Here is an 11,494-nt window from a genome sequence, read left to right as displayed (position 1 = left end):
AAACAGGTTGGTGGGGGACTGTATCTATGACCACCAATGCTGAGCACCCCCCCCCCCCCGGTATTATAAAATAATACCAAACCGTACACCATGCATGCACTTGTGTCCACAAGCAGAAGAATCAACCCTATGTTGGCAGTGTCGATAAAGTTATAGGGACCAGCTATAATGTTGCTTGTAGTGTGGACTGGTGTAAATTGAAGCATTAAGCTGCCATCACTTCTAGTCCTGTGCAAAATCAATAGATGCATCCTGAAAGTGGCTGCAGAAGTAATTTACTCACCGCTGGTCACAACAGATAGGCAAATTCTGTTTCAGCACTCTGAGCTCCACAGAACGCAGGCAACTGAGGAATGTGCTGATGAAGCCTTTTCCAAATAGCTGCACTTACGAAGTGTGTGACTCGACTTTCGATTAAGATGGCAAAGCTGGAAGCAACAGGGACTGTAATTTAATCCAGTGCAAACACGAGGCTCTGTACCTAAAGTAAGATCATCCTTTGAAGTCCATTTAGTTTTAAGATGAAGCCGTCGCGGTCGGACCAACCTTTAAAAGCCAAGATGATGGATTAAACCCACAGTATTTCTCATTTGTATAAAGATGCTTGGAGGGTTTGTGAAATATCACTAATGCTATCACGGGGAGATTTCCCTGACCCTGTATGCAGTTTTATTCAAGGGTGGTTTATTCAGGAAATTTTACTCAAAATAGGGGATGATCTTAGCAGCTTTGTGTGGTGTATTTATTATGTTTAAAGGACACAAGCATTTTACTTTTTGCAAGTCCACTTAAAGTATTAATGTCAAGGTTTCTTCCACTAAAAACAAATTATCATAATTTAGTTTTACATAATTTTTTCACACTTATAATCAAACAAGCAGTTTTTGCAGCTTCACCATAAAGGCTTCTATATGTAAATTTGGCTTGTGATATAAGTAATAGAGTTAAAATTTGTTTTGGTATGTTAACACGCACGATCCTACTGTATTCAGATTTCTGAAAAGCCTGTTTTGTTGCTTTGTTTCTTTAAGTGGAGGGGAGATTTGTGTTGTCAACGGTACACAGGGTCCTAAATGTCAGACAATAAAGTTACAAACAACTACCAAGTATATCTGAGCTTTTGTTCTTACCTGTCGTGACTGTGTTGAACAAAAGGAGATATTGCTAGTCACTTGGTTTCTATTTCTGTGGCATTGCGCTGTGTAAAGGTAGCACCACTCACAGTGAAATGTAGTTAGTCCAGAATTTGTTGTTTACATTTTTTAAACAACAAATGTGTTCACAATGACTATAACTGTATTATATTGTGCAGGATTGTTGATTTTTCAGTGTCCAGAAACAAATTACTTGTCACTGGAAACTTGTCACCTGGTAAAGAGACATTGTTAGAGCATGTCTACATAGTACAAACAAGCCAAATCATGTTTTCCATGATATGTCTCCTTCCTAGGGATATTTCACCCAAAAATTTAAATTGTCATAATTTACTTACCCTAATGTCGTTCCAAACCCCTATGACATACGCTGTTTAGCAGCAAAAACAATGTTCTTGCATGAACATTATGCCACTATGAACAAGCTTTTCTTATAGCACTCATGAATATGCAATCGGGCGCATTAAGGTACCTCGAGGCCAATGGGCTAACCTTTCCGGGGAGCCCCCTGCCAGTCGTCCAATGGGTAGGGTGGAACTGTTATTCTATGAACATGCTCTACACGGACGATTTTCATGGTTGAGCACTGTCTCTACAACGGCATCTCCCGCTGGGCGCGTTCAGATGTGTTACTCCCACAAATGTCGACGGGGGATAATGGGGTGGTGGATGCCATGAAAGGGGCCCCCCTGGGAGTTGTGGGCCTCTGGGCTTCAGCCCTGCATTAATGCGCCCATGTAATAGACGACAATATTTTCATTGAAAAATCAAAACCTTCTGCCATCAGAAGACTTGTAATATTATGCACAGATTACTTTTATGATACTTTTGGGAACTTTTTTAAGCTTTAAAGTGAGTGAACCCTATAAACTGCCATTGTATTAAAAAAATGCAACAGAATATTCATTAAAAAAAAAAGAACTATTATTCAGCATGATAAAAAAAAAAAAAGTTATTCAGGTTTGGAATGACATGAGGGTGAGTATATTATGATAGAATTTTCACTTTGGGGTGAACTATTCCTTTAAATGAAGCATTATTAAAGTTTCATAACATATTCATCTTAAAGCATTAATGTTTCATCATCAGTATGGTTAGCGGGTGTGTTTAAAATGATGAGTGATCTGGTTTGACAGGAAGTCCTGAATGAAAAAGCACACAGAGGAACAAAAGGTGCTGCCTCAGCTTTAATGACCACAGAAGCTCATTCCTACACACTGTTTTATTCAACACTTATTTTGTAATCATGATTATTTGATCAGTGTAATTGCTCTGGTTTTAAATGTTAAAATGAACTTAAATGTTTCACTCGAAAAATTCTGCAGGCTTGGTCACCAACGAGAGGCACTTCCTGCAGCAATTAAAGGTGTAAAGGTATACACCAGACATTCGGGGGTGGGGTTGCTGGAAAGAGAAGAAGCTTACTTAAAACAGTAAGCATACACATATGGTAGCTTCAAAATGAACATGCCATCACAAAGAAGAGGAAAAAATTAAGAATATTCTTCAACAAACATTCATTCTCCCACCAGAATGTGGGATTTATGAGCACAGATGTATAGAAAAACAACAACAACAACATATAGCTGGAGGTAAAAAGTCGCTTATTAACCACAAAGTGTTTGAATTCACAGGAAGCTTACATACATAAACTCATTTATTAACCATGAGGAGTTGGAATGACAAGCTCACATATAATAAGCATTAAATAAGTAAAAATAAAATAAAATATTCAGATCTACATTCTGGTCTCTGGCATGTAAACACTATGCTGTCCATGTTAGCAAAGCTCATAAAGAGCTTTCCACACATGCAGTTTGGCTGTGTGTGATTTTACACACTCACAATGCATAAAAAAAAAGACAAAGCATGAAATCGGAATGACGAGAGACATCATAAGCAAAGAGATGTAATTAAAAAAAAAAAACAGTTTAGTGCACAAAAGGGAAATATATCTTACAGAGTCTTTAGAAAAAGCACAGAATGATCATTTTCCGCAACGGTCCCCAGAGGATAATTCATCCTCGTTAAAATCTTTTTATCAGCAGAGAAACACTGTGGTTGGCATTGAACAGACACCATTGTGCTTTGGGCCACAGTAGAAGAACTACAAGAAGGCCCAAGTTTGGCTCCTCGTAAAAAATTTATACAACCCTCAAGTTTGTTATCGAATCTGAGTGCCAGGTACTCTATCCCAGAGAGCAGTCTGGCTGCATGGAAAAGATTAGATCGGTTCACTATGATAGTCCATGGCAATTGCGTGGACGGACTTCTGATTGTCATATTATGAAACAACGTACAAGATCTTTTTCCCTTTTTTTCCGTTTTCCATTTTTCAAGCTTTCAAAAGTTCTTTCACATAGTTACTTTTCAAAATATACAGAAAAATGGTTGATTGTGTGTTGAGACGTTGGCATTGTCTTTCCAAGTTCAGGATGCTTGAATTTCGACAGTACAAAGAACAGAGTACGAATGTGGCATAAAGCACAGGTGACTCACCGTAAGTGTCCAAATGCATGTACGACTTTCATAAAAGTGGTTGGCATTCATTCCTAACCCTTTGTGGGGTTAAACGTGTGTCTGCATTCGCTTCTGCAGTGGTCGGGTCAGGTCCGAATTCTGCAACGATGATTGCGAATAGTGCGACGAAGAAGATGCAGAGGCTTTGCTGGCTTTGTCGAACTGCACGTATCCATCCGGCTTGCTGCAGCTGCTGACACTGCTGTCACACTGCGTGTCCTGGAACGAGCTGGAATCACTGAGCGATCCTCTCTGGAATTCTCTCTCGCACAACTCGATGGAGCTGCTGCCCATTCCCAGCACGAAACGTTGGCTGTAGTCATAGAGGCGGTTGGGCCCTGCACCCAAGGTGTTGTAAATGTTGGTGTAAGACATGCCGGTGGGTACGCGATGTTTTCCGAGGGTCGCCGTGGCGGGGTTCCGGACCTCAGCATTCTGATTGGCTGTCAGAGATATGGTTGGGGTTTGCTGTTCCTTGAAGGTGTTGACGCTGTAGTATCCGTTGGTTGGATCCTTTGAGGCATAAGAGACATAATTAAGACATTTAATTTGTAAACACAACCTGTAAACAATAAAAATCATTAAAAACACAATAATTAACACAACAGAACCTAGGTCACTGTCAGAAGTGTACAGAAACAAAGTACAAATTCTTCGTTAAAGCTACACTGTGTAACTTTTGGCCCTCTAGCGGTTAAAAAATAAAACTGCATGCGTCTTGTGGAAGAACATTGTTTTGGTAATGATGTAAGTTATGCTTCGACTCTGCTTCTCTGCGTAGATGAATGTGGTCAGAGCGAATAGACAAATAAATAATGAAAGAAAGGAAAAGACGGAGCTTATTTTCTCTGTGTACGGATATGACGTGACACGCACGGGCAAATGACATATGTATGCAATTTCCTGCGAAATCCGTCCCGACAACAATAAAAAATATAAATCATTATTATAGGTTTATCAAAGTGTATTTGAGTAAAGACATGGTTTGGAAGATGAATTTTTGTTGCACTCTCTCATTAATAACATTTTGTTATTGTTTAACAACAAAAAAGTGACAGTGTAGCTTTAAGTACAGTTTTTGAATATTTCAATTTTACTTGATTTTACTTTAATAAAAATTACTTCAATCTGTTTTAACTAATAACACACACATTTTTGTGTTGTTCTTGTACATATTGAATACATCATTCAAACATTCACAGTATAGGTTGGAAAAAGTATGTGAACCACTAGGCTAATGACATTAACAAAAGTTTTGGAATCCAATTAATGTAACAAGATTGGAGGTGTGGGTTAGAGCTACTTTAAATTATAAAAAGCACTCAAACCTGCGAAGCACACAAGACCTATGATCAAGAATTGCTGCTTTGCAAAAAGCAGGAAAGGGTTGCAAAGTTATCTCAAAGTGCTTAGATATCCATATGTCCACATTTAGACAAATTGTCTATAAATTAAGACGAATTAGTACTGTGAATACTCTCCCTAGAAGTGGCCGTCCAGCCAAGATGACTCAAAGAGAATACCACAGAATGCTCAGTGAGGTAAAAAAGAACCCTTGAGTGATAGCTAAAAGATTTGAAGGAATCATTGGAACTGGTTAACATCTCTGTTTATGAGTCTACTATATGGAAAACATTAAACAGGCATGGTGTCCATGGCAGGACTCCACGAAGGAAGTCACTGCTTTCCAACAAAAACATTGCTGCACACCTGAAGTTTTCCAAAGGCCAATTTGAAACTCCACAACACTAATGGGAAAATGTTTTGTGGATTGATGAAAGTAAGGTTGAATTAGTTGGAAAAGAACATGCAGCACTACATATGGTGTAAAAATGGGCACCACACACCAACATGAAAACATCATCCCAACGGTGAAGTACGGTGGAGGGAGCATGATTTGGGGTTGTTTTGCCACTTCAGGGCCTGGACCGTTTGCCATCATCAAGAGAAATATAATTCCCAAGTTTATCAAGCTATCTTATAGGATAATGTCAGGGTTGCTGTGCGCCCTCTGAAGCTCAGTAGAAGTTGGATGATGCAGCAGGACAATGACCCTAAACATAGAAGTAGATCCACTACAGAATAGCTTCAAAAAAAGAAAATCCACCTTTTGGAGTGGCCCAGTCAGTGCCCAGACCAAAAAGAGATGCTGTGGGATGACCTCAAGAGAGCTGTTCATACCAGACATCCAAAGAATATGGCTGAGCTGAAGCAGTTCTGTAAGGAAGAATGGTCCAATATTCCTTCTGAACGTTGTGCAGTTCTAATTTGCAGCTACCGGAAACGCTTTGTTGAGGTTATTGCTGCCAAAGGAGGATCAACAAGTTATTAAGTCCAAGGGTTCACTTACTTTTTCCACAGCACTGTGAATGTTTAATGGGATGTGTTCAGTAAAGACACAAAAGATTATAATTAAAGGTCCGTGTACTTTTGCGTCCATTCTTTTTTACTTTATAAACCCAAAAATGAAAAAATGAAAAATGCGGTTTCTTCTGATGAATAGAATAAGCAAATGCAAACTCATTTTCTGTTGACTATTTCATTTTCTATTTAAAAATTAATAAAGAGAAAGAGGAAAATGGCTTAATTTTCGTTTTCTTTCATTGTTTAAAAAATTAATTTACGGCTTGAACATTTGATATGCACATGTTCGCGGCACTGAAACGCCCCTTTTATCTGATTGGTCAACTCGCCCCATCTTCTGTACTGCCTTAATCCTATCAGCCAGAATTAGAGCTGGGATTGCTGTGCAAATTTGTCTCAATTTTCATTAAATATTGTCCCGACAGAACCACCACTAACTGTAACCTATGCATGCCATATGTATTAGAATCTTGCTGCTTGGCACATCATGGTGTCGTTACCTCTTAATGGACGACGTGTGAGAGATCGCAAGCCACATCACTTGGCCATATGCTGACTGGGAGTTGGTCTATTATATATTATTTTTATTTTTAATAACATATGATTTAGTAGTACCTGTGTATTTGTGTCCCATTGATAAATGTAATTAAAAAAGAGTGCTGTTGCTTTGGATAATAGCGAATGCTAAATTAATGTTTAGGCATCATGAACATGGATTGGAGTGGACATAAAATTCTAATAGCTAAGATTCAGACACAAGGCATCCCGACTGGTCTCGCCGGGACATGGGACATGGTGTGTAAAATCAGGACTGTCCCTGATTATTTTCAAGAACACAAACTAAAATTCACCTAAATGTTATTTCACATTACAAAGGTTGTAGTAAGTTCCTAGTAGACAGACTGATAAATCTCACCTGTAGTAAGTCAGTCTGCCCACTGGGAACTTACTACAACCTTTGGAATGTGAAAATAATGTTTTCGTTAATTGTAGTGATTTTTGATTTTTTTTTTCATAATATAAGTAAATACTGTACATTCATATGCAAATCCATCACTCTGGCGATCTACTAAAACCTGTGAAATGTTTTATTTATTTATTTTTGGTTTATTTTTTAAATAATGTTTTGTTAGATAGAACATGCAAGTCGATAAATGACTGCTCTGATGCCAGTAATGTTTTAGTTGTGGATGGAGTTTTCAGATGGTTCCTTACGCATCATAGGCGAATATCCAAAGAATATTGAACCTAAAACTAACTTTACCCCACAGTTAAAGTAAGACTATGTCTTTACAATGTAGGCATATGCTTCAGTAGTCTTATGAATGTATAGTTATTTTCGTCATCTCATTTAAAACCATGCCTTTTCAAACTGGAGCAACGTCAAAGACAGCAGGTTTATGTGTAGGGCTGTCTGATAAATCTGGCTACTTGATGAGAGAGATAGCTCAGCTGCAATAAACATGGTGAGTTTTGGAGAATAAATGATAAAGAATGTAATATTAACCGAGACAAATTCATCTGAACAATTAAACAGCAGAAGACTTTTATTCTGTCTCACAGCATAGAGGAAGACGACGTTGCAGGTTGGCCAATCAGAAGAAAGGGGCGTTTCAGGTCCACCCAAATATTCAAGCCATATATTAGTGAAATCAAATAATCAAAATGTACAGGGTCCCGTGGCTATTTTTCCAATTTCCTATTTTTAACTTGAGCATTAAATCAAAAATACAAATATCAAGTCATTATTTGTTTTTTAATATTGGTTTTGTAAACAAATAATGAAATAACACGTAATTCTGATTTTGAATTCCTAACTGAATATGAAATGAACGAATGATACACAGATTATAATTGTTTGTGTGTTGTTAGTTTAAGCACATTGTGTTTGTCTATACTTGTGACTTTGATGAATATGAGATCACATTTTATGACCAATTAATGCAGAAAACCAGCTAATTCCAAAGGGTTCACATATATTTTTTCTTGCCACTTTGTCAATAAAATGTGATTACCATTTACATTAAACCAAGGTACCATGAGTATGAATCAATAATGACCAGATACATTTATAAAAATGAAGTACTGCACAATAAACTGTTTAGTGAATTCATCTCCCGAAGAGGTAATTTAATCATTTAACACATCAGATGAATCCCTCTTTTTGTTCCTCATTGTTTCTGGACATTTTCCTGCATGTATTTATAAAGCTTTTGTCACCTAATTAATCTGTTTATCTGAAGTCTGTTAGCACTATAATTCAAACAAGCAGCATTTGCATAACAACGATTAGCACTTTTAATATATTACCGGACAGCTTTAAACATCGTGAGCTTTGATTTAAAAGCAAAAAGATAGAGAAAAAGAGAAAGGAAACAGATTTTTTTTCTCAAGCATTTGTAAGCTCTAAAAAGCCAAGGTCAAGTTCAGCTCACACTAATTATAGGCAGCGTGACATGGAAATTAGGGAACAGACTGATAACTGTCCCACGCTAAGAAGATTACATGGTTTAGTGGTGTGAAACAGTCATCTCCAGCATAAACATTCAAATCTTGTTATCAGCTAATTAAATGGGCCTTGACGATTCATGTCGATTCATTAAATATGCGAAATAATCTCCATAAAATTCACTCACATTTTATTTTTGGCCAATTTATATATATATATACATATATATATATATATATATATATATATATATATATATATATATATATATATATATATATATATATATATGTATGTATGTATATATAAAACATCTCTCTTTTTTCCCATCCTAGCAGCCTTGTAGGGGCATTGAGGTGAAATAACTCAAGGATTTCAGAAAAAAGAGCAGTGCAGTGTTTGCTTTCACTGCTGTCAGAGTCAAGGCCGCTCATCTCTGAATCATGAATGCGGGCCAAATGGCTTAATCATACAGGATGGAATTGAATATTTCAAGTTTGACAGACGTTGGAAGTTCCGTCTCATGAGATTTATCTCTGCAGGTATGGTTGACTGGTGAAAACAAGATGACCAAAAAGATTTTTTTCATTTTCTGAGGAACATGTGAATTGTGCTTGCCCATGCAAAACTCACTGCCACAATGTTAGGGTGGTGCAGGGTGATGCTATTTGGTTGCCAAGTGATCGGAGTGGTTTTCAGTGCATTGCTAGAGCCTTTTGAGGGGTTGCTTACTGTGCCAAGTTGGAAAAGCCCACCACCAAGTTTCTGATGTTCTGTTATGTAGATATGGCTTGGGACCCTTCTTCAATGTAAGTCTATTGGATTTTTTTCATCCGCTAGGCCAAAAATTGCTTAGAAAAGAATAGTAGACCTCTCCTCAACAATGTGCACGATTTGAGGTTAGAGTTTTGAGGTGAGTTACACACCACGTTTATCGAAAAATCTCTAATCCTAAATATGAGCAATAGTAGCTAATAGTGATGTTTTCCTTGACAAGCACCACTCAAGATAGACGCTTTTTGTCTAAAACCTGCAATTTATAAATAATAATCCAAATGGGTCCTTAAAATATTGTGCTTTTGAAATGGTCTAAAATGCTGCAGTAGTCGTTTTTCCTTAAAAGATCAGATTTTACAAGTACTTGAAAAGTTTGAATATTTCTGAGACAAAATGTCTAGACTGTAGTCTAGCCAAATGGTTTTCATTAAACGAATAAGCATGCATGTTCAACCAAAGCGAGCCCCATTACTTCTCAATTACTAGGGAATATAATGAAAACTTGGGCTCTGTGGATCTGACATGCAGTCAGTCAGTTTGACAACATATCCATTTATGAACATTTCTATAATGGACTCTGTGTAAAAAAAAAATCAAAGGATCGCAAATGAAAGGAATTCCTAAAAACTCATGTCCGAGAGTAAGTGTTCCCACAACTCTGGATTATTAGATTTTCTCAGATTACGCGGCTGTTCTATTAAATCTGTTTTTTATGAGTGTGATGGAGAAATTACTCTCTGGGGTTCTTTAATGGTGACAGATGCGAGTCTTGCAGAGTCCCCCCCGCCCCCCCGCCCCCCCATCCCTCCATCTCTCTGTTCATCACCTTAATGTGTTGTAGCTCTCTCTCCTCCTCCTGCAGGACCTCCAACTGTTTCAGCACCGACTCCTGCTGAAATTCTCCTCTCTCCATCTAAGGAGAAAGAGATGGCGAGATGATGCAGTAGGCTTTTGTGGACCACAATTGAGTGTTATTGATTTCTGCCTGTATACATGTAGAATTCAGTGTCTAGAATAAACATTAACTCCCTGTAAGCTCAGATCTGATCTGAACCTGGTCAGAGTTCAAGGATGCAACAATGCTGCAGTGTGCTTTGAGTGCTGCAGGCAGAGATGGAAAGGAAGAGAAAAAGATGGAGAGATGCTGCCATGTCTTGTATCTTTAGTAGCGTTTGATTGTAACATCCTTCCCTACCACAGCACTGCAACCTCAAGTGAGAGACCCTGTTAACACCTGACATTAGATGGACAGTTCACTCAAAATTAAAATTCTGTCATTATTTACTCACCCTCAAGTCATTCATACCTGTATGACTTACTTTCTTCTATGGAACTCAAAAGGAGATGTTTGGGAAATTTTTTTAGCCTCAGTCACCATTCACTTTCATTGTATCTTTTTGCCCATATCATATAAGTAAATAGGGACTGAGGCTGTCAGTCCCTAACATTCTACCTAACATCTCTTTTTGTGTTCAGAAAAATCATACTCTATTCAAGTACATGAACACAAATTCTTGTAGCTATGAAAGCACAGTTTCATGCACCATTGCTTTGCAAAATGTGTCAGAACAAAATTCCTAACAAAAAGACAGTACGTGTTGCATTATCTGCACTGCCACAAGGAGCGCTATAGCAAGCATTAGCGTAAACTGTAGCGTTTTATTGTTTTTTTTTCTCTAATACAGTAAAAAAATTACCATGTTACAGTAGTGAGAATCATCATTGAAAAAAAAGAAAACAGTAAAAGTAAAATGTCCGAATACGTTGCAGTAATGAGAATTGGGGGTAAAAGGTGCCTAAATGTCCTGAAAATAATGTGAAAATGCAAAAAAATAAAATAAATAAATAATAATAATAATGATAATAATAATAATAATAATATATACAGTACTGGTCAAAAGTTTTGAAACACTTATTATTTATTATAATTTTTTTCTTCACATTTTAGAATAATAGTAAAGTCATCTAAACTATGGAATAACATAAATGGAACTATGGGAATTATGTTGTGATTAAACAAAATCCAAAATAAATCAAAACTGTGTTATATTTTAGCATCTTCAAAGTAGTCACCCTTTGCCTAGAATTTGCAGACATGTACTCGACATTTTCTCAACCAAGTGTTTCAAAACTTTTGACCGGTGTGTGTATATATATATATATATATATATATATATATATACATTTTGGTTTGGGTTTAAAAATGAACTGGACACCTTGACAGGTTTTG

The 11,494-nt window shown here is 37.1% G+C and overlaps 1 protein-coding gene across 1 annotated transcript in view; it reads right to left on the bottom strand.

Annotated features, from left to right (window-relative positions):
• Positions 1 to 2,335: 2,335 nt before the first annotated feature.
• The window catches only part of kirrel3a (kirre like nephrin family adhesion molecule 3a), a 200,862-nt gene continuing 191,703 nt past the window's right edge, over positions 2,336 to 11,494 (bottom strand). The window contains exons 15-16 of the mRNA XM_051685589.1: positions 10,091 to 10,177; positions 2,336 to 4,187 (exon numbers count right to left, since the gene is read on the bottom strand). Of these exons, the coding sequence (XP_051541549.1) occupies positions 3,723 to 4,187; positions 10,091 to 10,177 (552 nt within the window). The 3' untranslated portion in view covers positions 2,336 to 3,722. The remainder of the gene's footprint in view (positions 4,188 to 10,090; positions 10,178 to 11,494) is intronic.

This window comes from Myxocyprinus asiaticus, chromosome 43 (assembly GCF_019703515.2).
Source record: "Myxocyprinus asiaticus isolate MX2 ecotype Aquarium Trade chromosome 43, UBuf_Myxa_2, whole genome shotgun sequence".
NCBI classification, from domain to species: Eukaryota; Metazoa; Chordata; class Actinopteri; order Cypriniformes; family Catostomidae; genus Myxocyprinus; species Myxocyprinus asiaticus.
Note: the sequence above shows the minus strand (reverse complement) of the source record. Positions and strands in the feature narration are given on the sequence as shown.